The 26,072-nt window shown below is 38.5% G+C and overlaps 7 protein-coding genes and 1 long non-coding RNA gene across 10 annotated transcripts; 2 read left to right on the top strand and 6 right to left on the bottom strand.

Annotated features, from left to right (window-relative positions):
- Positions 1–303: 303 nt before the first annotated feature.
- Positions 304–5,124, bottom strand: LOC111200875 (FRIGIDA-like protein 5). 2 transcript variants are annotated; one of them, XM_048739363.1, is made up of 6 exons: positions 3,126–5,124; positions 2,874–3,055; positions 2,429–2,663; positions 1,797–2,351; positions 1,351–1,529; positions 304–1,279 (listed from the first exon to the last, which is right to left on the bottom strand). In XM_048739363.1, the coding sequence occupies exons 1-6, from the start codon at positions 4,021–4,023 to the stop codon at positions 785–787; spliced, it is 2,544 nt and encodes an 847-aa protein (XP_048595320.1). In that variant the 5' UTR covers positions 4,024–5,124; the 3' UTR covers positions 304–784. The 2 variants fall into 2 exon arrangements, with proteins under 2 accessions (XP_048595320.1, XP_022548033.2); XM_022692312.2 differs by having other exon boundaries at positions 304–1,270.
- Positions 4,744–6,564, bottom strand: LOC125577976 (FRIGIDA-like protein 5). Its single transcript, XM_048740201.1, has 4 exons — positions 6,180–6,564; positions 5,498–6,028; positions 5,238–5,398; positions 4,744–5,151 (listed from the first exon to the last, which is right to left on the bottom strand). The coding sequence occupies exons 1-4, from the start codon at positions 6,562–6,564 to the stop codon at positions 4,744–4,746; spliced, it is 1,485 nt and encodes a 494-aa protein (XP_048596158.1).
- A 51-nt stretch (positions 6,565–6,615) lies between these two features.
- Positions 6,616–8,625, bottom strand: LOC125577975 (myosin-11-like). The gene has a single exon (XM_048740200.1). It carries the CDS (start codon positions 8,623–8,625, stop codon positions 6,616–6,618), a length of 2,010 nt encoding a protein of 669 aa, XP_048596157.1.
- Positions 8,626–10,681: 2,056 nt separating this feature from the next.
- Positions 10,682–15,794, bottom strand: LOC111200872 (restin homolog). 2 transcript variants are annotated; one of them, XM_022692310.2, is made up of 5 exons: positions 14,982–15,794; positions 12,355–14,719; positions 11,628–12,206; positions 11,364–11,527; positions 10,682–11,276 (listed from the first exon to the last, which is right to left on the bottom strand). In XM_022692310.2, exons 2-5 carry the CDS (start codon positions 14,681–14,683, stop codon positions 10,902–10,904), a joined length of 3,447 nt encoding a protein of 1,148 aa, XP_022548031.2. In that variant the 5' UTR covers positions 14,684–14,719; positions 14,982–15,794; the 3' UTR covers positions 10,682–10,901. The 2 variants fall into 2 exon arrangements, with proteins under 2 accessions (XP_022548031.2, XP_048595319.1); XM_048739362.1 differs by having other exon boundaries at positions 12,355–15,794.
- A 1,898-nt stretch (positions 15,795–17,692) lies between these two features.
- On the top strand, positions 17,693–20,781 carry LOC111200869 (protein CANDIDATE G-PROTEIN COUPLED RECEPTOR 8-like). The gene is made up of 7 exons (XM_048739361.1): positions 17,693–18,027; positions 18,861–19,052; positions 19,168–19,241; positions 19,932–20,020; positions 20,130–20,232; positions 20,332–20,413; positions 20,487–20,781. The coding sequence occupies exons 1-7, from the start codon at positions 17,746–17,748 to the stop codon at positions 20,562–20,564; spliced, it is 900 nt and encodes a 299-aa protein (XP_048595318.1). The 5' UTR covers positions 17,693–17,745; the 3' UTR covers positions 20,565–20,781.
- Positions 20,690–21,761, bottom strand: LOC111200871 (acyl carrier protein 5, chloroplastic). Its single transcript, XM_022692309.2, has 4 exons — positions 21,625–21,761; positions 21,296–21,412; positions 21,081–21,203; positions 20,690–20,989 (listed from the first exon to the last, which is right to left on the bottom strand). Exons 1-4 carry the CDS (start codon positions 21,670–21,672, stop codon positions 20,861–20,863), a joined length of 417 nt encoding a protein of 138 aa, XP_022548030.1. The 5' UTR covers positions 21,673–21,761; the 3' UTR covers positions 20,690–20,860.
- Positions 21,293–22,126, top strand: LOC125577704. Its single transcript, XR_007316098.1, has 2 exons — positions 21,293–21,414; positions 21,617–22,126. It is a non-coding gene; the product is annotated as an uncharacterized LOC125577704 (long non-coding RNA).
- Positions 21,859–26,065, bottom strand: LOC111200868 (sodium/hydrogen exchanger 1). Its single transcript, XM_022692305.2, has 14 exons — positions 26,008–26,065; positions 25,268–25,614; positions 25,065–25,183; positions 24,500–24,597; positions 24,314–24,373; positions 24,180–24,226; positions 23,896–24,090; positions 23,759–23,805; positions 23,598–23,664; positions 23,421–23,521; positions 23,099–23,339; positions 22,961–23,023; positions 22,545–22,628; positions 21,859–22,464 (listed from the first exon to the last, which is right to left on the bottom strand). The coding sequence occupies exons 2-14, from the start codon at positions 25,439–25,441 to the stop codon at positions 22,132–22,134; spliced, it is 1,629 nt and encodes a 542-aa protein (XP_022548026.2). The 5' UTR covers positions 25,442–25,614; positions 26,008–26,065; the 3' UTR covers positions 21,859–22,131.
- Positions 26,066–26,072: the final 7 nt, after the last annotated feature.

Below are 26,072 nucleotides of genomic sequence, written 5' to 3'. Positions count from 1 at the left end.
CCGCTAAACCGCATATATTAGGCGGGGCGGGATTGGTCATGTCTTCAAAGGACCGCAGCCCGCTGCGGGCAGACCCGCAATGATCCAAATAAAACGGCGACCGCGGCGGGGCGGGTCATTTGGTCGCGGGACAACCCAATTGCCATCACTAACTAAGAGCAAAAAAATTTGCTTGCAGTGATCTGTGAGTTTAAGATGTGAAAAATTAGTACATGTTACTCTTAAAATAAGTAATGCTAACAATATTTCATAAAAGTATTATTATTGGTGATTTTTTCAATTGAGTTTTAATATTTTAAAATAATTTAATTATGAAACTAAAATGCAGTGGTGTAAATCAGTTATAACAAATAAATGACAAGGAGCCTATCATTTGAAAAAAAATTGTGAAGTTTTCCAACTCTCTTTTTCTTCCATATTTTTGACTCTTTTTTTTTGTGAGACTATTGAGTGATTAGTAATGTGAGAATATTGAGTGATTAGTATGCAGATGTTCTCAGATCACAGATTAATCTTATGAACGTCTTGGAGTTTCTAACCATTGATTCACTGATCTAGCATGAGCTTACTGACTTGAACATCAGAATGTTACTTTATGACCATTTGGTATCTACGCAACATCAATGTTACATTACCATGTCAACTAGAAAGATCTGAAGCAATGATTACAACATAAAATGTCTGATTAGAAAAAATCTGATGCAGTGATTAATACATAAAATGTCTGATAAGAAAAATCTGCTGCAAACAACAAAAAGAAAGCACCCACAAAGCTATAATACACTTAGAAATGATTCCTGTGATAAGGATCATACTGTTGATAATATTGGTGATACTGATACTGAGGAGGTCCCTCCGGTTGTGTCCACTGGTTATGATTGTAGTCAGAGTTGAAACCTCTGCCGTAATGATCCACCGGCCAAGTCAGTCTTTGATTCAGGGAAGAGCCATGTTCAGGAACGTGATTGCTTGTGTAAGAAGCAACGTGTACTGAGCTCTGACTTCGCTTTTGTCCTCTCGAACCCGGTTTGCTAGCAGAGGAGGAAACAACTGTCGCTGAATGTTCCAAACGTGTGTTGTTGCTGCTGACAGAACCAACCTCTCCTAAACTTGGTGGTTCCGCCGTATCAGACACGTTTCTTCTAAGCTTCAAAAGCGACTTGATCCTCTCCTCCAGGTCTTCGAGCTGGAACTCTGACTCAAGTTTGTGACACGTTATGCATTTAATGCCGGCTCTTAAGGACCTGATCTGCCTGTCTATTGCAGCAACCTGTAAAGTCTGCACTGTTGTTACAACATAACTCTCTTTTGAGTTGAAAAAAAAAACAAAGAAAGGACATGAATCTTTACCTGTGATGCAGGTTCATTCTCTGCGTCTCTAAACGCCTTCTCTGCAGACTCCTTTGTAATCCTCAATGAATCGTTTATAATAGCAGAAACAGGATGGAACTTATGTAACATACCAAATGAGTATATGTAGTTAACTGCTTTGAGACGATGCCCAGTCTTTATGAGGTCTTGAATGAAACCTGTTCACAAAGTTCATGCATGTTTAATACTACCTCATGTTCTTTAAAGATAATGCATCATTTTTTTACAATTATCAGTTTTCAATAATTTTTTAACCAATAGTAGTTCAACCAATTCAATTAATTTTCTTAAAGTCTACAATTTCTTCTAGAAAACATAAAACATATATCTTTGTGAAATATTTTTTTTTTAAAACATCTATCTTAATAGAACGGAAAGAGTACTATTTTTTGACAGTTGTGGGAGAGTAAAGAGAAGAGAATCACCTGTAATGGCGTTGTCTAAACCAAGAAACTGGCAAAGATCAGGAGATGCAGTGTGCCAATAAGAGTTGTCCAGTAGAGTTAGAAGGTCACTGGTCTTGAACTCTGACACTATCCCATAGATACCTAGAAACTTTAGGAAACAAACTACTTCTAACTCATCACTCTTATTCTTTGTAATCTTTTCTCTCCAGTAAACAGCAAGTTTCTTTGCATCCCCTTTTACTGGATGTCCTATTTGAACAGGGAGCTTCTTCAGCTGGTCCAACAATAAGTTGCAGCTATCTGAAGTAATCAGCAGCTTGAATTGGTAGCTGCTCCCTTCAAGGTTTGTAGGACATAGAGACATGGATGTGTCTAGAACTAGCTTTGCTGGATTTGATGTGCATCTGAAAGCATTGGAGAGATCACTCTCTAGAGGTTTCTTTTCTAGTATCTCCCTTAACATGTCTGCGTTGATGGAGCCACAGAGATTGTTTGGCTTAGCTTCAGTGCTTGGTGGATGTGTTTCTTTGCCATCTGGCTGATGATTAACTCCTGATTCATCAATCTTCTCACCTGAAGAAACATACACATGTGTTCTGATTAAAGCGAGTGTATTAAAAGTAAGGTTGATAGATGAATCAACAACATACCTGTTGAGTTCTGTGTAGGAGTGGTTGGTTCGGTTAATCTTTGTCGTTTGGTTGTGTCCTGATTCTCAGAACTTTTATGAACTGGTTCCATTGCTCTCTTGGCTGCTGATTCACCGTTCTTTAGTAGACTCAGCTTATTAAGAATCTTAGGAGGGAACATATGCTCAGCTTTCCTCTCTTGGATGCACTCAAGTGCCATGGTTGCATCAGCTTTTATCTTCTCCTTCCTCGCTTTCTACAACAAGTCAACAAAGCTTAATCAACTTACACATCATAAGCCATAGAGAGAGAGAGAGAGAGAGAGAGAGAGAGAGAGAGAGAGAGAGAGAGAGAGAGAGAGAGAGAGAGAGAGAGAGAGAGAGAGAGAGAGAGAGAGAGAGAGAGAGAGAGAGAGAGAGAGAGAGAGAGAGAGAGAGAGAGAGAGAGAGAGAGAGTTTAGCTTTACCTGCGCCTCCATTAAGTTTACAGTTCCAAAAGGAACTCTAGCAGCTCTTTCTGATGAAATCAAGTACGCATGCAAAAGGGCTCCTGGTCTCCCTCTTGGACAAAGCTTGTATAACCTGAACTCACATATGAATCTCAGTACTGCTAAGTACTCTTCCTTGTTCTTTAGAGTTTCAACCACACCTATTCACAAAAACGTTTCAGCTTTTTGGGAAACAACTAAAAAAGTAGTCAAAAGTCAAGTAAGCATTACCATAAACACTATGTTCTAACTCCAGAAGCCGAAACAGTCTCGGCGCTTGATCATACAGAAGGAACCGCTCTAAAAGGGTTAACAGCACTTCACGAGTAGTCACAGAGGCCAAACCATAAGCAGCCAGAAACAACAAGCAACATAACACCAAAGAGTCATTGTTTGTGTTAGCTTTTGCCATACTTATCCAGTTAATACCAATTTGAGTCGCTTCTTGGTTCACCTCCCATGTGATAGGTAGATTCATCTCCATCAGTTTCTCCAACAAAACGGTGCAACTTTTAAGAACAACACTATCATTAAAATCTTTAAGAGACGCTTGTATAGCATCCAAAACAAGCTTTGCCGGGTCCAAACACGGAATCATTCTCGCCAAGGCTTGATTTCTCTTAACCAAATCATCCACAGACGTTGCAACACTTGAGCAGCCTTTGTCTTTACCCAACATTGAAACAAGTGGCTCAAACTCATGTCTGAGATCTCTCTGCTGCTCTAGTTCCTTCTCCATGGACTCGATTCTCTTTGTAAACCCTTCAAACTCTGCCTTCCTTGTCTCCAAAGCTTCCTTGCACTCCGAGTGAAACCTCACCTCCATCTTCTCAAACTCATCCACTTTGGCTTTGAACGAGTCATGAACCGAAGAAAGCTCCTTCTCCTTGTCCTCAAGTTCCATGGCTCGGCCATTGAGTGATTCCTCGCGTGCTTGTAGCTCTTTGGCTCGATCTTCGAGAAGGCCTTTCGTGGAATCGAAGTGCCCTTCGATCTCTTTCCATTGAACGGAAAGGAGAAGAAGAGAATGAGCGCTTTCCTGGAGAGAATCTAGGGTTCGGTGAAAGTTGTGTTTGCTTAGATCAACAAGCGCTAGACTACTCCTTGCCTTCTCCATCAAGTCACCCATAAAAAAAAAACAAATCAAAAGAAACGAAACCTAGAAATTCACAACACGAACGAACTTGATGATATGAATCTTCACGTCTGCTTTTGAGTTTTTAACTGCTGTTTTGTCTTGTGGCTTCTGTGTTGTAGATAATGATGAAAAGAAGCTAGATAATATATATTTGTTTGGATTTCCAAATCAATTTAGTATTATATTTTCCAAAATCAATGATTATTAGTAATTCATTTATTTTGTTGACTTAATTTACCGTAAGAGTTACTAGAGTATCCCGGTTAACTTAGATTAATTATCGGTTAAACTTCCTTTTACTAAACCGTGTGTATGAATACAGATCGTAAACTGTGAAATAATGAGAGTATTTTCAGTTGTATAACAATTTCTTTAATAATTTGTGTTAGCCACTGGTTTGATTTGAATTAATCCAAGTATCCGCACATTGAGATTTATGTTTCAAAAAGTTTACAGATCATAATAATATGAAGGAGACGACATCAATGTATACACAACTTTTCGAAAGAGCTTTTGTTGCATTAATAATTAAAATTCAAGATCATAGCAGCCTCCAAAATTCCATAACAAAATCCATTAAGTGAGAAACCATGGAGCTTACTAAACCACAATAGCTGAGACTTTATCAAACCCAAAGAAACAAAAGATGTTTCTAGTTAGTTACTTCCTACTACTTAGCTAGTTATAGCCTTAAACTTGAGACATAGAGCACTAGAATTTGCCAAAGCCTGGTGGTCGATTGATGCAGGGTCTAATCACCAGTCTAGAACCCTCAGGATCCTCCACCCCCCTTGGACGTTTAAAACCAGCTTGATGTGAAGATTGACCTTGGAACCCAGTTGTACCACCAGCTTCATACGTTTCTACCGGTTGATTTGGCACAGCACTAAAGCTTGTTGGTAGGCTTGGGTTTGAGACATCAGTGGCAATGCATGAGTTTTGAAAAACTGTGTCTGAAGCCTGCATATGCGTTGATTGAATACGTTGGTTCTGAATTTGAAATTCCCGAGGAACCATGAATTTGAAGATAAGATCCACAGGTATGTCCATTTCAAGCTTGAAGTCTTCAATGAGTTCCATCATATCCCTCAGTATAGCAGCATCTCTGTTAGCTTCGGCCTATAAGCCAAACATAGATTGCAAAGTTAACCATCAAAGACAATATACAGTTTGACAAGAAGAGATCGGTTGGAGAAGGCTTTAACCTGTGATTCATATCTTCTACTTTCCTTGGCTGAGCGTCTGAGATTGTTGATCTGTTCTTTCAAGATCTCCAGTGGAGAAAAGTTGTTCTCCACCTTGAAGTAAAACATAAACCGGACTGCAGGAATACACATGGCTTTGTTTAGGAGCTCTGTGACAAAGCCTGTGGAGATTAAAAGAAGAGTTTGATCTTTGTTAGAGCAGAGAGAGTTTAAAAAAAAACACACCAATGCGACATATGTGTTGTAGAAGTAATACTTACCTGGGATGGCATGAGTGAGACCAAGAGACTCAAAGAGCTTTGGCGCATGTTTGAAGTGAGAAACATAAGAGGCAAGCTGTAGAGTTTGATCCGGCTGAGTTTGTTTCACCAATCCAAATGCAAGGATGAACTGCAGAAACGCCCAAGCCTCAAGCTGCGACTTTTCAACACTAGCTCCCATCATCCTAACCCATTCACGTGCCACTTTGGTTGCATCAGACTGTAGACCAGGATCAGTAGAGATACCAACACGTGCCAGCTCCTCCAGAAGGGGAACCAAAGCCATTAGTATAGGCTCTTCTAAACTCAACTCTCCTCTCTCACTAGCGTCCGTCAGTGCCTTTTCGACAGATGTTAGAACAAACCTGCCTGGATCTTTAAACATTTGAAGTTCAGTAGAGACTTCGTTCAGCGATAGAGATGTTGAGTCCTCAATGTCCCTGAGAATAGCATCTTCATTAGGAAAATGAGAAGCCACACTATTGTTGACTGGTTCTTCAGGCTTCACATCCAATGATAGCACATTGTTGACTGCAAAACAAAAAACAATTCAATAAGCATCACAGGACTCAAAATAGACCTCTACTGTTATTATATGGGATCAGGTTATAAAGAATAACTTGAAGACAACACACACAAAACTGAAAATGTTATCTTTATGGTACTAGAGAGACAATTGTACCAGGTGTTAGAGAAGGCGCAATCTCAGCTGAAGCAAGTTGTTCATTGTGTTTCTCAAACAACAACTTTAGTGACTCACATTGTCCACTCCTTTCCTCGATTAGCTTTTGAATGTTCTCCATCCGTTGGCAAGCCTCCTTCATGTCACTATTCAAGGACATGACCGTCTGTTCCCTCAAGTCAATTTTCAGACTAAGCACTTCCAACTCTTTCTCTTTAGAGACAAGCTCAGATGACCGTGTCTCAAACATCTTCTCACATTCCGCAATATTGTCTTGAACCAACGTGAGATCTTTCAACTTCCTCTCAGCTGCCTCCTCCAACTTCCTCAGAGTCTCCATCTCTGCGCTGACCTGAGCATGATATCTCTCAAGATCAGTCTTCATCTGTCTACATGTTTCCACTACCTCACTAAGCTCACTTGCCTTTAATATTTTCTATGCCGCACACTCTTCCACCAATCTCCTAAGCTCAGATAGTCTCACTTCCTCTGCATTGGACTCGGCTAGAGAAACCTCAACCTGGTTCTTGATAAAGTTTAGTTCTTTCCTCTTTGCTTCAACTTTCATCTGAAACCCATCAGACTTCCTCTCTAAATCAACAAGCCGGGCTTCTGCTTCTTCAACCTTTTTAGCTCTTTCCTCAAGTGCAAAGCTTTTATCTTTCAACTCCACCTCTTTAGATTGCAACTCTTTCAAGCTGTCTTGAATCTTTTTCTTGACAGAACTGAGCTCAGCAATAAGATCAGTAAGTGAGCTCTGAACCTGATCACGTTGTTTCATCTTAGCCTTCAACTCACCTGAGCACTCCGTGATGGTCTTGTTGATTGAACAAACCTCTTCTTGTTTCAACTTGAGCTGTCCCATAAGTTCCTCAATGGAGCTATTCAAATCTTGCATCATCTTTTCTCCTTCCTCAACTTGTTTATTTCTCTCAGTGAGTATTGATTCTACAGACTTCAACTCCTTCTCTTTGATATCCAGATCTTCGAGGCAATCTCTGTATCTATCCTTCACAGAGCGAAGCTCTTTTTTCTTTGACTTATGCTTAGCAATGCATCTTTCTAGATGTCTTCTCGTCGAATTCAGCTTTTTCTCTGTCCAATCCACTTTGTTCTCTGCTGAATCTTGTTTCTCCGAGAGCTTTTTAATAAAAGCTTGAGCTCTTCCCAATGTCTTCTCTTGAAAGACAATCTCCAAGGATAACTTACGAATATCATCCGTTATCTCATCATATCGCTTCTCCTTAGAAACAAGTTCTTCACTGTGTTCCTCAATCAACAACTTGAATGACTCACAATGTGCACTCCTTTCCTCAATTAGCTTTTGAACGTTCTCCAACTCCTTGGCTTTTGATTCCATGTCATTATTTAGGGATATGACAGTCTGTTCCCTCAAGTCAATGTCCAGACTAAGTGCTTGCAACTCCTTCTCTTTAGAGACAAGCTCAGATGACTGTGTCTCACGCAGCTTCCGCTGGGAATCTAATTGCTCTTCCACCGATTCTAGATGCCTCTCACATTCCTCAATTTTATCAAGAACCATTGTAAGATCCTTCCTCTTTCTCTCTATCTCCTCTTCCAATTCTCTACTGTGAGTTTGAGTCCTTTCCCAATCATCCTTCTCTGTGATGACCTTAACGCGATGCCTCTGAAAATCAGCTTCCATCTGTCCTAAATCTTCTCGCTTACATTCAAGCTCACCCTGAGTCTTAACCAGCTCTGAGGTGCTTGTTTCAAACAGCTTCTCACATTCCGCAAGCTTTTTCTGAACCAATGTGAGATCTTTTGTCTTCCTCTCAACTTCCTCATCCAACTCTCTCCTGTGAGTTTGAGTTCTACTCAAAACCTCCATCTCTGCGCTAACATCATCACGGCATTTCTCAAGATCAGTCTCCATCTTTGCTAGCTCTTCACCTTTCAAACCAAGCTCAACATGAGTCTTTCTCCAAGATTCCACCATCTCATTAAGCTGACTCTCCTTCAACGTTCTCTCTTCCTCACACTCTTCCACCAATTGCCTAAGCCGAGACAGTCTCGCTTCCTCTGCATTAGACTTGCCTAGAGAAACCTCCACCTGTTCCGTGAGAAAGCTAAGCTCTTTCTTCATTGCTTCAACATCCATCCGAACCCCATCAGATTTCATCTCCAAATCAGCAACCTTAGCTTCAGCTTCTTCAACCACTTTAACCCTCTCTTCAAGTCCAAAATTTTGACCTTTCAACTCAACCTCCTTGGACCTCTCCTCTAATTTTGACCTTTCTAACTCCCTGAACCTCTCCTCTAATTTGCCTTGGACTGATTCCACATACTCATTCAAGTCTTTCCACTGAACATTAAAGACAAGTATGTCGGAAGCATGAGCGTTAACCTTGTCCAACGCCTTACGAAGACCCTCACCCCTCACCCTACACTCGTTCCCCACGTTCTCCACCTTGATCTCCTCCATCGTTTAACCCTTTCTTCAAACCCACGGAAGAGTTTCCAAAAATAGCAAAACAAATCAGACGAGAACATAACAAACCCTACAAGCCAAATCTCAGCCAAAGCTCCAAACTTGAGAAAGGGAGAAGCAGAAGCAACACAAACCCTAAAATGGGTTAGTGAGAATGAGTTAAAAAAGGAAACAACTTTAATCGAGAAAACGAGTTTGAACCAACAATGGGAAGAGAAATTGTATTGTCAGTAAAGCTTCTGAGGAGAGTGAAGAGAAAGGAGAGACCTTTTGTTTAGTTGTGCGAAGACGACGACTAGAATCAACGAACGGTGTTGTGTCTTCTCTTCTTCCTTCGCTTACAGTTTTTGACACAGAAAGAGTAATTATTAATCGGTTCAATTTCTACTTAGCCAAATTGACAAAGAAGCAAACTTTATACATTACCATTTAATCAACAAACTAGATTTTGACCCGCGCTTGAAAGCGCGAGTTTAGTTTTGTTTTGCTTTTCATAATTATGAAATTTAGTGTTTGAATCATATAATCTTGAAGATTATTTCACTAATGAAATTTAGTGTTTGAATCATATAATCTTACACCCAAATCTTGTATAAAGCTTCTATGTAGTGTAGTGTCTTACATGTAACGTGTTTTGTAGTCGATGGTAGTATGTGAGAGAAATGAATATTTCGTTAACGTAACAGTTATAATAGGTTGTGCTTTGGTTTTAGTTCATGTAATGTATTTTGTTTGGGTAGGGTGGTTTAGCAATCGGTTTTAATGGTTATGTATAAATAATAATGTATACAGTTTATATGGTTAGAGTAATAATAAGGGGTGTATAGGGTAAAAAAGGTTGTCAATTATTGTTATAATATACATGGTAAGTCTAAAAAAATTTAAAAGTAATATGTCCAAACAACTTTCATAGGTAGATTTTTTCAAAATCATTCCCTTTTAATAGTATTGATTCAAACAAAATTTATTAATAATCAACGCATTGATTAAATTATGTATAAATTTATTTTGTTTTGACATGTCATATGAGATAAGTAACAAACATGACATGACATGACATGCAGCATTTTCCAATACATCTAAAGTATAAAGCTGCTTAGAATTTAGTAATTTACAAAACAAAACTATTTTGTATACATTTATATCCGTTCATAAGTTTTGAAAATTTTATCGATAATGTTCATTTATAAAACTTTTGTACTTATCATCATATCAGTTTTTCCTACTACATTTATAAATCCACAAAATCAAATTATACAAGAAAATTATGAAAATATATATATACATATTTAAGATGAAAAACTGAACTAATGCAATATGTATAATTCAGTATAATCCAAAAATGATATCATGAACAATCTAAATTAGTATGCCAAAAATCAAAAGCATAAATTCAAAAAAAAAATTCAAAATATTAATTTGTTTCAGCACGAAAATGCTATGGTTAGATTTGGAGAAGTAAATAAAATCCATTATACCTAAGCAATAATAAATCATACATGTAAATTACAAAATAGTTAAAATTAAAGTTACAATATTAATAATTTTATAATATATTTATTCTGGTCGACCATTTCGATCTTTTACTAAAATCAAGTTAATATATCTTTATTAGCTTCAATTCACTTAGCAAGTTTTTTTTGTTTCAAAACCCAAAACTATATCATGTGCATTATGATAACGATATTTAAACTTTTTACATATAAAAGACTTGTATTTCCTATTAAATGTCATAGTGAGCAAGAGAATACTAATGTCCTTAATGTGGTATGTTATGTCATCATGTTCACTTTACACAATGGTGGGAGAGAGAGAGAGAGTAAAGAACAAGGAATCATCACCTGTAATGGCCTTGTCCAACCCTAGAAACTCACAAAGATCAGGACAGAGTTAGCCAATAAGAGGTGTCTAGTAGAGTTAGAAGGTCACTGGTCTTGAACTCTCTTGCAACAAACGACTTCAAGTTCTAATCACCGGTCTAGAAGTCCCTCAGGCCTCAGGTTTGCAGATCATAATAATATGAAGGAGACGACATCAATGTATTCACAACGATTCAAAAGAGCTTTTGTTGCATTAATAATTAAAATTCAAGATCTTAACTGCCTCCCAAATGCCATAACAAAATACAAGTGTATTATACAAGAGAGAAACCATGGAGCTACTAACCACAATAGATGAGACCTATCAAGCCCAAAAAACAAAAGATCTTTCTAGTTAGTTACTTCCTACAAAGCTAGTTATAGCCTTAAACTTGATACAGATAACTAGAATCAGCCAGATCCTGGTGGTCGATTGAAGCAAGGTCTAATCACCGGTCTAGAACCCTCAGGATCCTCCACCACCCTTGGACGTTTAGAACCAGCTTGATGTGAAGATTGACCTTGGAACTCAGTTGAACCACCAGCTTCATATGTTTCCACGTTAACAGGTTGATCTGGTGCCGCATCAAAGATTGTTGGATGGCTCGGGTTTGAGCCATCAGTGGCAATGCATGAGCTTTGAAAGACTGTGTCTGAAGCCTGAACTGGAAGGTTATGAATGTCCCGAGGAACCATGAATCTGAGGATAAGAGCCACAGGAATGTCAATTTCCAGCTGGAAGTCTTCAATGAGTTCCATTATGTCCCTCATTGTAGCAGCGTCAGCCTATAAGCCAACATAGGTTACAAAATTTAACAATTGATGACAAATATAGAGTTTGACAAGAAGAGATGGATCAAAGCAAGCTATAACCTGTGATTCATGTGTTGTTCTCTTTTGCTTGGCTGAGCGTCTGAGACTGATGATCTGTTCCTTCAAGAACTCCAGGGGAGAGAAGTTGTTTGTCACGTTGAAGTAAAGCATAAACCGAATTGCCGGAATATAGATGGCTTTGTCAAGGAGCTGTGTGACAAAATCTGTGGAGATATGAAGAGTACACAGCATAATCATTAGTGGTAAACTCACACACAAACACACACACAAAGGAAACAAATGCATTGTAGAAGTTCAACTTACTTGGGATGGCATCACTGAGACCAAGAGATTGGAAGAGTCTTGGAGCCTGTTTGAAGTGAGTAACACGCGAGGCGAGTTGTAAATTTTGATCTGGTTGAATCCGCAATCCAAACGCCACAATGAATTGCAGAAAAGCCCAAACCTCAAGCTCTGACTTTTCAACACTAGCTCCCATCATCCTCACCCATTCACGTGCCACTTTGGTTGCATCAGACTGTAGACCAGGATCATCAGTAGAGACTACACCACGTGCCAGCTCCTCCAGAAGGGGAACAAAAGTCTTGACTATAGGCTCTGCTAAACTCAATTCCCCTCTCCTACGAGCGCCAATGAGTGCATCATCGAGACAAGTTAGAACAAACCTGCCTGGATATTTAAGCATTCGAAGTTTAGTTGAGACTTCATTCGGTGAAAAAGAAGTTGAGTCCTCAATGTCCCTAAGAGAATCTTCATCAGGCAAATGAGGTGAAGCTATGCTTTGTTGGACATCCAAGGAGCATGGATCACTACTATTGATGACTGGTGCTTCACGGGGCTGCTGCTCAGGCTTATCTTCCAATGATAGCACATTATTGTTGACTGCAAAAAAAAATTCAATAACAATGACAAGATTAAAATAGAGCTTGATAGTGTTTTGCTTGTAGCAGTATCACATATGAGACCAGGTTTGAAGAATAATTTAACGACAACACACATTGATTTTTGAGACATTAGTACGAGAACATACCAGGTGCTAGAGCTGATACTCCAAGAGCTTTGCATAGACTGAGACCATATTTGCAAAGGAAGTCAACATCAAAAAGACTTTGGACTTGGTCAGCATCAAAAGCATATGCGAAACTGAATGCAGCAAGAAAGTTTAGAAACTCCAACACCTCCACTGGATTCTCTGCCTCAACCAGAGTTATGTTCTTCCATTCAGTGGCAAACTTGAAAGCTTCTCCTTGTACTTCAGCTGTGGGGTTTGGTGACATATCCATCAAGCATTCTAGCAAGCAGATGCTACTCCTTTGAACACTCTTTGGATCAAGATTTGTAGCTTCTGTCCTTTGGTGAGCTGCGTAGAGCCCATTTACTGTCTCTAACACAAGCTTTGCCGGGTCAGAAGATCTTTTAATAGAAGACAAGACGTCGAGATGAAGCTGATCACGTTTCTTCAGATGCCCACGTAAGAGTAACTGCAAAGTTTTCTCGTCGCGTACGTTAGCGTCTCGTACAAGGTCAGCTTGTTGAACCGTGTTGCCTTGTTTCTTTGCTTTCAGCTCAGTTTTCTTAGAGGATTTTGGCAACTTCTGTTCTGTTGATATCAGTTGCTGAGCCTTGTGATCAATCCTTGCCTCCCGAGCACTAAGCTCTTTCTCTTTCAGTTCAAGCCCTTGAAAGTCTTTCAAGCTGTCTTGAATCTTTTGTTTGACAGAGCTAAGTTGGCTTTCTGTTGACTTGAGCTCAGCAATAAGATCAGTAAGTGTGCTTTGAACCTTATCACGGTGTTTCCTCTTAGCCTTCAACTCACGGGAGCATTCCTTGATGGTCTTTTTGATTGAACAAACCTCTTCTTGTTTCAACTTGAGCTGTCCCATAAGTTTCTCAATGGAGCTATTCAAATGTTGCATCATCTTCTCTCGTTCCTCAACTTGTTTATTTCTCTCAGTGAGTATTGATTCTACACACTTCAACTCCTTCTCCTTGATCTCCAGATCTTCGAGGCACTCTCTATATATATCCTTCACAGAGATAAGGTCTCTCTCCATTGACTCATGTTCGTCAATGCAACTTGCCAGATCTCTTCTAGTCGAATCCAGTTTTTCCTCTGCCGAATCTTGTTTCTCAGAGAGCTGCTGGATAAAAACTTCAGCTCTTTTCAGTGTCTTCTCTTTAAAGACAATCTCCAAGGATAACTTCCGAATATCATCTGTTATCTCATCATGTTGCTTCACTTTAGAATCAAGTTCTTCACTGCGTTCCTCAATCAACAGCTTGAGTGACTCACAATGCACACTCCTTTCCTTAATTAGCCTTTGAACCTTCTCCAGCTCCTTGCCTTTTGATTCCACTCGTTGGCAAATCTCCTTCATGTCGTTATTTAGGGACATGACCTTCTGCTCACTCAATCCAATGTCCAGACTAAGAGCTTCAAACTCTTTCTCCTTAGAGACAAGTTCAGATGACTGTGTCTCAAGCAGCTTCTGTTTGGAATCTAGTTGTTCTATCACCGATTCAAGCTCTTTCTTCTTTCTTGATATCTCCTCTTCCAGTTCTCTACCGTGATCTCGCGTCCTCTCCCAATGATCCTTCTCTGTGATGACCTTAACGCGATGCCTTTCAAGCTCAGCTTCCAACTGTCCTAAATCTTCTCGCTTACATTCAAGCTCATCCTGAGTCTCAACCAGCTCTGAGGACCTTGTCTCAAACATCTTCTCACATTCCTCAAGCTTGCTCTGAACCAATGCGAGATCTTTCGTCTTCCTCTCAACTTCCTCATCTAACTGTCTCCTGTGAATTTGAGCTCCACGCAATCTCTCCATCTCTGCGCTGACCTCAGCACAACACCTCTCAATATCAGTCTCCAACTTTGCTAGCTCTTCACCTTTCAAACCAAGCTGACTCTCCTTCAACATTCTCTCTTCCTCACACTCTTCCACCAATCTCCTAAGCTGAGACAGTCTCGCTTCCTCCGCGTTAGACTCGCCTACAGAAACTTCAACCTGTTTAGTAAAAAAGTTAAGCTCTTTCTTCATTGCTTCAACATCCATCCGAATCCCATCAGATTTCATCTCCAAATCAGCAACCTTAGCTTCAGCTTCTTCAACCACTTTAGCCCTCTCCTCAAGTGCAAAGCTTTGACCTTTCAACTCAACCTCCTTGGACTCTAACTCCCTGAACCTCTCCTTTAATTTACCTTTGACTGATTCCAGATACTCATTCAAGTCTTTCCACTGAACACTGAAGAGAAGCACGTCGGAAGCATGAGCGTTAACCTTGTCCAACGCGCTATGCAGACACTCACCCCTCACCCTAAACTCGTTCACCACGTTCTCCTCCTTAATCCCCTTCATGGCTTTACCCTTTCTTCAAACCCACGGAAGAGTTTCCTAAAATAGCAAAAAAAAAAAAATCAGACGAGAACCGAACAAACCCTACAAGCCAAATCTCAACCAAAGCTCTGAACTTGATAAAGAGAGAAGCGGAAGCAACACAAATGGCGAAGTATCTGAACAAAACAGAGAAGGGTTAGTGAAAATGAGTTAAAAAGGAAACAACTTTAGTCCAAAAAAACGAGTTTGAACAAACAATGGGAAGAGAAATTGTATCAAACATTCAAGCATCTGAGAAGAGTGAAGAGAAAGGAGAGACCTTTTATTAGTTGAACGAAGAAGACGAGCAGCATCAACGACTGTGTGTCTTTTCTTCTTCTTCTCTTACAACTTTTGACAGAGAGAGAGCGTAATTATACACGTTCAGATTAAATTTTTCCTTTTTTTAATTATTAGAGAAAGTGTATGTGTGAGCTAAACCGAATAATCTCTGCTTTTAATTTATCGGTTCGATTCTACTAAACCATATTGACAAAGAATAAATGAACTTTATTCATCGATTAAACCAGCAGCAGTTAATTATATTTGGGTTTTTTGGCCACCTACACATAACCATTTTCCTTAGATATTTTAAGTTAACCAATATATATTTTTTTAATTTATTAATCATCATATTAATTAAATGTAGGATAAATAATTTTTTTCCTGACACGTCATATTGATAAGTAACAATCATAACATGCATGCTTCTCTAATATCAAATCGGTCGACCATGCTGATCTTCTAGTAAAATCAGATCACGACAAGCTTTCCTTTGTTTCAAAACCCAAAACTAGAGCATGTAGTGAATTATGATAACGATATATAAACTCTTTTACATATAAATGACTTTTATTTCCAATTACTAAGTGAGCAAGAGAATACTAATGTCCCAATTAATAATGTGGTATGTGACTATGTGGTATGTTATGTCATCATGTTCACTTTACACACCTTGGGAACTGTTAAGAGTTTTTATTGAACAAAGTTGGAATGATGAACATTCAATTTTTTTGAGAATGGCTTTTTCCTTGAATTTTTTTCCATATTATCTATGTTTAACACTAAAAGACAAAAAATATACACGTATTTAATATGGCTTTAAGAATAAAATGAGAGTAATCATAGCAATGCAATATTATAAACCTCTTATATACAGAAAACATACCTGACATTTTTAAATCAGTGATTTAGTCATAAAAGTCTACTTAATTAGCCTCAAGTTTAACTAAAAAATTATTAAAGCTCTTCATCATTATAGTTCTTATCATTTGTGAAAATTATTGAAAATTAATTTACAAAAATTGATTTAGTCATGAAAGTACATTTAATTAACCTCAAGTTTGACTATAATCTATTAACGTTCTTCATCATTGTAGGAAATCTGATTTATTATCATTTATGCAAACTATTAAAAATTAATTTACAAAAATTTAGCATATTGCAAATAGAACAATTTCATTTAAAATTTTATAAGAGAGTATAATTTGTTGTTATAAATTCGTTTATATAACGGTTTTTTCATATTACAACATAATTACCAAGTGCTAAAATCAATAATCTATGTTATAATGAAAAATGTATAACTAGCTCTAGATACGAACAAAAAAAATGCTCAACAAGAGGAGCTAATGATTTACCAAAAAACAAACAAACAAGAGGAGCTAATAAGGGTCGACGATATATAGCAGCAAAGAGAATGTTTGGCCGAATAATACAAAGCACATGTTGAAGTGGACATATATTAATGTCACATAATATGTCTATTATTCCCCCACATTATTGTCTAAATGAGTTTTTTTGTACGTGTATGTATGAATTTATCTTTCCTCACGTTTTGACATTTATGTCTTACATCATATGGTTCCAAGCTTCGAATGTTCACATGTCTTAGCAAACATTATAAGGTAGGCTCCATACTCTATTGCTTCCTCCTCCAAAGCCCTTCATAAATTCAAAGCTATCTTTTTAATAAATTACCATGTATAATTTTTTTCTGAAAGTACACTTAATTTCTACAACGGATATATATATATATATATGTTTGAAAAATAAATTACAGAAACAATTAAAAAACTATAAAATGAGAACGAGTGAAACTCTTTGGCACCTGTCAGAAGTGAAAACCATTTATACATGAAAACTGGAAAATTCCAAGACACATCCAGAGCCTGCAGTGAACATATCACTTGCATGTACTTGACTTAGTTGGCTTTTAAGTCAAATTATGTTTTTGTTTGAATTATCGTTTGAATGAGTTCTCTGGTGCAGCATAGCTCATGCATAGTCACATCACATGCATAGTTCAAGCCTCATGTACAGTTTCTATTAAATTATGATCACTATACAAAATTTTCTTTCAAAAGTAGAATAAAAAGCCTTATAATGAATGTGGTGTGTAGACAAAAGAAAAAAAAACATTTACATATAAAATCACTGGCATCACGAGGTAACCTAGTCGTCATTAGTCAATCCTAATTTTCATTGATTTGTGTCTAGGATAAAGTGTACCATCATTGAAGTAGAGTAATGTTGTTAAGTTATCTGATTAGAAAATGCTATTGTATAAAGGGAAGTGGCAAACTGATCATATAGTATACTACCTCTAAACATCCCAAACCATATTAGTGTAGATATGAAAATATACATAGAAGAGAGTTATGGCATCTCGTATCTGCAATCTCAAGCTTTACAAGCTCCTGGGGATGTAGATTGTTACCAAGGTCAAGAAGTGTATTGTATTTTTGAAAATGCTATCCAAAAGAAGAGGAGATTTATATACAAAATAGTATGTAAATCACACTTTTCATGCTACTTGCACCTCACGTCACTTGCTGTGTATTCCTCAATGTCTTATTTGCTACAAAGAGGCTCCCTGTCATATTACTCCTCTATGTTTTCATAATTACGTTAATGCCCAATAACTATCATAATGTTCCAATTTAAACCTCATTGTTTCGCTCTCTGGTCAAAAACCAATTATAAGTTGCAATCACATCCAAGATTCCACCAAATTACCAAAACCACTCACACCCATTGATGAGATGCGATTCCTCGAGGAACTACCGCTGTCTCCTTCTCTGATTACACAGCTAAACCCTAATTCAACCGCCAAAGGCTACGGCGGCGGATGGGTCGATAGGTGCCATGGGTTTCTACACAACACGCTTCTCGTCGCTGCTTCTCTCTTCTTCGTGGGTTACTTAGCTTACGAGGCGAGGAAGAGCTTCTCCAAGCTCTCGAATCGGAGATCTTTCATCATGATCGGTTACTACGCCTCTCTCTGGCTCGTTAGCTTGCTCAATCTTGCTTGGTGCTGCCTCCAGGTTCGAATTCAGTTGTTGGGTAGTGAAAAAGATCGAAACTTTGATTGAATTGGATAAGATTGGTGAAATTCAAATTTAGAAACTTTTTTGGTCTTGAGCTGTTTGTTCATGGGCACTGGTCTTGGGATGAAAGTGTACTACTTTGAAGAATAGCATGTGATCATTTGATAGTATTTGGATTGATGTTTGTTAGGATGATCATAACTGTAAGTAATTGAAAAGACCAGAACTTTGATTGAATTGGACTACCTTGTTTAAAGACTGTTTTAGGTTTGGTGAAACTCAAATTTAGAAACTTTTTGGTCTTGAGCTGTTCATGGGCACTGGTCTTAGCATAAAATGATAGTATTTGGATTGATGTTTGTTAGGAAGATCATAACTGTAATTGAATGAAAAGACCAGACCTTTGATTGAATTGGACTATAACGACTATTTTAAGGTTGGTGAGACACAAATTTAGAAACTTTTTGGTCTTGAGCTGTTCTTGGGCACTGATCATAAGATGAAAAGTGTACTACTTTGAAGGAATATACCTGTAATCATTTGATAGTAATTGGGATGATCATATATGTTCTATGCTGTCATCTTGTGTATCCATTGAGCTTTTGATTTAATTCTACTACTTGGAAGGAATATGCATGTATTCATTTGATAGTAACTGGATTGGTGTTTGTTAGGAAGATCATAAGTGGAGTCATACATGTAATCATTTAATAGTAACTGGATTAGTAACATTTGCTAGTAAATCTTATACGCACAGTTTGTGATTTGGTTATATCATGTGTATGGTGTTTACTCCTGTTTGGTTAATTTGATTATTTTGCATGCTATAGGGTTGGGAATGCTCCCCTGGGAAGGAAGTAGCGTGGAATCTGTTGACTTTGTTCACAACATCTGGAATGCTGTTCTTGGAAGTAAGCTTGGTGGCGTTTCTTTTCCAGGGAAACTATGCAAGCGGAGCAGAAGCGTTAACTAGAACTTTCCTAATCTCGGGGTTTGTTATAGCTCTCGATTTGCTTCTCAAGGTATCACATCTTGTCTACTCTTATACCTTCTGAAATCTTACCAAGTTTAGAGTTGTTATGGCTGAAGTTGGTTGTGTCATTTCGTTAATCCTTCTGGTTATTACACTCATTGCAGGCGATTTACGTCTTTGGATTTGGTGTGTCGTTGTTCATTGACAACAATGAGAATGTACAAAAGTACAAATGGGGATTATGGGCTAGGTTGCACGGGTACTCCAACTTGGTGCCGTCTCACGTATCGGGTTCGTCGGGGGGACGGGGACGTCTCGGGTACGCATAGGAAACGTCCCCAATATGTGTGAGGTGAACCCGGGACGTCAAGAATCGTCGGGTACGGGCTTGGGCAGAGAAGGAGACGTTCCGGAAACGTTTCTGCAAAAAAAAAAGACGTATCCATGAATTTTTGTGTTATAAAAAGTGTAAAAAATTAAACCATATATGTTTTAAATGTTTAATGTGTTTATTCTATTAATTTTGAAAAGATCAAAAGTTGTAATTAAAAAAAGTAATAGTCTATGTCTCTTCGATTCTTCCACTCTCACTCTCTTGCACATCCATCTTCTTCTTTCTCTTTGAAACTAAAGTCCCGACCATTCTCTCTCTGCTGATATATCAGCAACAGAACACATAAGCACTTTCCTTCCCTTCTTGTCTCTTTGTTGTTTATATCACAAGCAACAAAACACGTAAGCATTTTCTTTACCTTCTTCTTGCTTCTGTTAAAATTTATGTTTCAGACTTATGGATATTTTTATATTTTCTTATAATATAGTCGCCGTTTCTATGACGTACCCGTATCTACAAATTTTAAGTTTGACGTTTCCCGTCCCCGCTCCCGTCCCAGTTTCCGGTCCCCGTCCCGGTCCCGGGGCTGCTTAGATTATGGGTCATTCACAAGCTTTTACTCACTGGCGTTTATGGGATGATATTTTTGATGTACAACTCTAGCTGGAGAGAAAGATTACCTGGTAAGTTACTTCATCAGACGCTTACATCTTCACTAGCCCATAAGGCCATAATAGCCTTCACTGGCTTCTTCTTTTATTTCTCATCCTTCTCATCTTCTTATTTTGACAGCAAGGCCTGCCTTTTACAAGTACATAACCATCATGTTCGCCTTGTATGGACTCTACCTAATTGCATCTGCGTTTTCTGCAAACGGCGCTCATTTTGGATTCTGGTAAAACCTATCTATTACCATGCTAACAGAGAACACCGTCTTGCTTTTACCAGCCCTATAACACCAAAGGGGAAACTAAAAACTCAAAAATGAATGCAGGTTGTATGGGGTCATGAGTGTCTGCTACCACGCCTTATACCTTCCTCTTCTTTACATTACTTTTCTCGCAGATTTTTTCCAGGTAAAAAACTCATCATCCCATTCATTCATCTTCTCTATTGCTCTCTTTCTCATGTGAATGGTTTTTGCTGCAGGAAGAAGATCTAAACTTGGAGAATGTATACTACTCAGAGATGAAGGATGCTGGCTTTTTCGATGCTGATTGGGAATAGGACTAGTGTAGCTTCTTCATCTTCCGAAACTGTGAATAGAAGTTTGGTACAATCTCGTAGGAGTCAAGGTATTGCCGCTTTTTTCAAGGCTTTAGTTTTCAGTTGTGCGTTATGAGACTGTAGTATGTGTGCGTTTGTACTCTTGAATAAAACATGTAACATCAAGGTCCTTTGTTTCTCAAACTGAATAATCTAAAAGAAAGCTTTTGTAGTAGTAGTCCAAAGATTGACACAATAAACCACTAGGGCAAAGACATATAAGCATATGATGAGAAAAGACAAGAACAGAGGCACATTTAAGCGGTTTTCTGTTGGATGAGTTCTTCAATGAGTTCAGCAGCGTGTTGGACTGTTGCAATCTCCTTTGCTCTTTCTTCCGCCATTGTTATCCCGAACTCTTCCTCCAAACCCATTACTATCTCCACCTGCAACTCCCAGAGACAAGAGTTTGTTCATGATGGAGCAATGAGTTATGACATAAGACAAAAGGATAGAGCAGTTTGGTTTGGTGGATACCGTGTCAAGAGAATCAGCTCCAAGTTCGGTAAACTTGGTTCTGGCTGTGACTTTTTGATCCTCGGCGAGAGACAATTGCTTCTTCACAATCTCAGACACTTTCTCCACCGTCTCTTGCTTGACCTTGAACCACATAAAGACCTCACGTTACATTATCAAGTCTCTGTAATGCAAAGATCAAAACAGGCTCAAGAACTCAATGAAAGGTGACGTACTGCACAAGAGATTGCCAGGCGAGCAGGGATGGGATGTCTTTGACTGAATGAGAGATTAGTCTTTCCATTATGGAAAATGGAAGCCGGTTTCTGAAGACAGAATCTTGTTGTTGTAGCCTGTTTAGTTCAGCGACCAAGAAGCAACAACGATGGAGTTTCAAGACTATAAGTACAACTCTATAAGCTAGAGATTTGTGATTCAAGTCATTGACAGATTCAAATGCAAGTGTTGTCTGATTGATCATAGTATCAAAAAACGTGACACCATTGTGTGTGTTACAAGTTATAACGTGAAAACGACAAGAGGAGGAAAAAGAAGAGAGACGTACCGAGACACGAGCTTGCATAGAGATTGAGAAGCTGAAACTTGTAGCCATTATCGATCTTCAGGCCTGATCTGATCAAGAGAGAGAGATGGCGGATTGTACAAGGGAGTGTGAATGCAGTGGTAGCTGAGTACTATTGGGACGTATTTATACAAAGTTGGTCCAGCAGAAACGACAACGTATTAATGCAATCATTGATTTGGTTGGGCTCTTGTAGTGCTCGTTATTCAGACAACAAAGAAAAGCCTTCTTCTTTTTATTCCAAATCGAACTAAACCGTTCCAAACCGGTCCGGTCAAGTTCGAAACCGTTCCAAACACACATTAACAAATGTATAGTTTTGTTCCATCTTAACAAGTAAACAAATACATCGAATATATACATTGCAATCATAACCCTTTCAAAGAGTTTGCTTACTGCTCTCAAAACGTAGGGACAGCTCAGCTCTCTGTCCTCACAAACAATATTACAAATAAATAAATTACATACTTACAATCACACACACTTCTCTCAAGCTCTACTGAGATCAGTAGGAGGGTCTCTCTCAGTCGGAGAGCCAGGGACAAAGGGGACAAAGCCACGGCCTCCAAAGACAGGCCTCATGAAGGAGTCATCAAACTGTCTCCAGTAGTAATGCACTGTCCTAGTGGGCCGTGTCAAGAAGCCACGTATACTGTCTGGCCTAGGCACGTTGTGGTTCCCTGCAAACTCAATGAACGAGTCTTGGTCTATCAAAGGGATCTGGATGGACTTTGGGGTGTTGCCATCGGATAAAAAGCTAGTGGTCGCTTTCTGGTGCGGCAACAGGAATCTTATTAGCGGTTTTGTCAACATACCAAACACCTGTAAACAAACAGTTCCAGAGAATCATATTTAAACCAAATGAAATTAAGGATGTATGTTAACATCTAGAGATATCTTACCACGGTGCTAAAGAGACAGACGGTTATAGTACTGGTGATCATGATTGCATTCCCTCGCAAATCCGTTTTCCCAGCCCTTGTAAACTGCAATGTGAAGCAAGCAAGTGTTAGCTCATGATTTGTGTCACTGAAAGCTTCATAGAGTATTAGAGTTGTTGTATTCAAATGTGTAGTCTCCGGTTTACTATAAACCGAGTCTAATTAACATGGCTATGTTTATATAAAAGGAGGTTTATGTAACTGATTCTGTTAAGAGATGAATAACAGACTTTTCTCACATTTGATAAGAGTGATATTCGTCTGTAACATGGTATCAAAGCCAGGTTAATTATACTCGGTTTATAGTAAACCGGGCTATACACATTTGAATACAACAACTCTAATATAGAGAGTAAGTAAATAAATAAAACTTATACCTTGTTGTATGCAAGAGCCATTGATACAGCACCTCTCATGAGACCAGACCACCAAATCACAACCTGGAGGAGATATAAACAAATGAGATTCAGAAGAGTTATTTGAATCCATTAGTATCAAGTAGGAAGGATTCATACTTGCATCTTGAAGTCGATTTTTTCGCTTTGGTTCTTCTTTGCTAAGTTTGAAAGAAACGATAACGGAAAGACGAATGCTGCTCTTCCAAGCATGAGCAAACCTATTAGGATTGAGCTCACTGCCACCGATGTTCCCGGACTGTCACTCACGGATCTCCACTTGTCAATGTCCAAAGCATCCATTCCCACATACAAGAAAATAAACGTCTCCGCAAGAAACGACAGTGTTGCAAAGGCGTGCCTGTGCCATGTAAAACGCAATCAAATAAGCACTGAGAGGGTACACTACGAAGTGTTTTGAACTGAGTGGAGGCTTTCATACTTGGTAGTGATTCTTGAGCTCTCGGTGACGTTGTGCCAGGTGTAATGAGACATCACAATACCACAGAAGAACACAGTGAGAATACCACTCAAGTCGAAAAGCTGCAACCCCAAAACAATAAAAGATGAGTATACTTTTGTCTTTGAATGCAACTCGTGTTTGGAACTAGAATCTAACCTCAGCAAGCATATAAGAAAGATAGGCCATAAGCATCATGAGGGCAACCTCTCGGTCAGTGGAGTGTCTGAGACATGCCATGTGAGGGGACATCTACTTTAGACCAAACATGGAGAAATAAAATAAAATAAACAGTCACATATATTAAGCTGAATGTTTACCTTCCAAAATATAGCTTTTTGATGATATATGCACTTATCAGACCGGTCTGCAAAATGAATCAAGAAGGGTGTGAACACAAGAGCATGCAAATAGCAGCCACAAGAAAGAATGGTAGAGAAGAAGAAAATGGACTTACCGCAACACCAAGCAAGGTGCTGAGGAGAAACAGATAGAAAAAGTTCCCAAGAAGTCGAAAAGCAGCTTCATGGTTAAGGTGAGTGAGGTCAAAGCTCTGAATCGCGTTGAAGACTACAACTGATGTGGCGTCATTCACAACACCTTCTCCGAATACAAGACTGTAAAGCAAAGGTGTCTCATCTTGGTTCAGAACCTATAATCACAAACACAAGAGGAAACAAGAACTAATTGGTCCACTTTGTTTATGTGTTTGTAAGTACTTTCTAGGAGAAAACACATTACCTGAAGTGTGCACACGGAATCTGTTGCAGCAAATATAGCACCGATTGCTGCGAATCAAAACACAAACAAGAAACAAACTTAAGTCCCCTGGAGTGAAAACTGTTAAAGCAAAGCCATTGGTTCAGAGATGTTACCAAGATAATCACCCAAGTCAAAGGTCCCAATATCCAGTTTCTTAAAGAACTGCGTTACACCTGTTTCACACACCACCAAACAATCACTAGATATACAGCAACAAAAGAGACTGATGATCAACAGGATCTAATCCGTAAGCAGCTTTCAACGGCACTTCAGCCTAACGAAATGGGAAGTAAGGTTACCTAGTGTTATGACAGTGCAAGAGACAACAGTTCCAATAGCACCAAAAAGCATAATAGTCACGAAGTTGCGGAAAAACTGTTTCTTTTTCACTTGAAACCTGAAACAGACACAACAATGAGAATAAAGTTATCACTCTGAGAAATATCTGGAAAGGGCTTAGGGAAAATGAAGCTGAAAAGAGTAAATCCATGACATTGACAAGGACAAAGGTAGGACCACCAACGTGCACGTGAATAAAATCTAACTAGTTCACCAAACACATGAAGCTCTCTCCCTTTTCGACAAACACAAGTTCTACAAAAGTTGATGTATGACATGTGTTCATATAGGATCAGAACCTAAACTTTCTAATTAACACCTGTTAAGTTTTCTACTTATACCACCTAAGAATCACATAGTGCCTGTTTCTCTAAAACTAATTTTGTTGTAAAGTATCTTTTTGAGTAATTCTCGTGTTAGTTATTCATATACCAATCAGAAAAATCTTCTTCTATAGCACAAAACCATACCAAAGAAAATTCATATATTATTAAAAAGATTAAAATGGATGCAAAAGAAACTGACCCAGCATTGAATATAATGGGTGGCAAAAGATAAATGAAGAAAAGATCTTCACTGAAGACCAGAAGATGTGAGCTTTTGCCATTACTAATCAACAAAATGACAACACCAGTAGCCAGCCCCTGCAACCAAAACGTCATTCAGCTACCTGAAGTTTTAATGAATCATATATATATATATATATATATACGCAGTGTAACACTTACAATCAATAAGGCGGTGATGGATTCGTTCATCCATCGGTTCTCCTCCAAAAGATGGCCAAGGACAATACAAGCACAAAGAAGTGCAACAAAGAGATTGAGGGAAACCACAGAGGCGTGATCAGAGGCAGACAATGAGGGCATTTTAGATAACAAAGAATCCAAAAGTGGTATCATCTTATAGATATAGATCCACCAACTTCTTTTTGCACTCCCAGATTACTAACGCCGATCAAGTACACAACAAAGGTTATCCACAGACATGAACAGACACAAGTCCAAGATTCAGATATGGATCAGCAAAACCGGAAAATCTTGTGTCTTTTCGTGCTGTCCTTTGAAACAAAGTCCTGTAGTAACAGTAAGAAAGGTGTTAGTGTAATGAAATAGATTATCATCTTCCTCTGTATACTACTCATAATTTATTAAGAAAATAGAAAAGAACAAGCTTGTTTAGACAAGGAAGAAACAGAGGTGAGACCACAAGCAGAGATCAGTGAAGCTGTAATAATGAATCAGCTTTGAGCAGAGCTTCTTTTATACATTAAAATCATTACTAAAAAAAACGTAAAGGGTGTTCAAGAAAGGCTAATCTATTAACGGGTATGCCAAAAGTTTCCATTTTTAGTAAGAACCCATCTAAGCATGACACGAATAAGGTTGAAAGCCCTGATTTTTATTTTTTATTTTTTGTGTTTCCTAGCAACAAACACACAACTTCAAAAATAGTACGAATTGCTTACCTGATTGCGTTTTCGAGATCGAAACTGAATTTTTCGAAGCTCCGAAGCTAAAGCCTTGTTTGTAC

This window comes from Brassica napus, chromosome A9 (assembly GCF_020379485.1).
Source record: "Brassica napus cultivar Da-Ae chromosome A9, Da-Ae, whole genome shotgun sequence".
Classification (NCBI taxonomy): Eukaryota; Viridiplantae; Streptophyta; class Magnoliopsida; order Brassicales; family Brassicaceae; genus Brassica; species Brassica napus.
The sequence above is the reverse complement of the archived record's forward strand: the minus strand, read 5'-3'. Positions and strand labels throughout refer to the sequence as shown.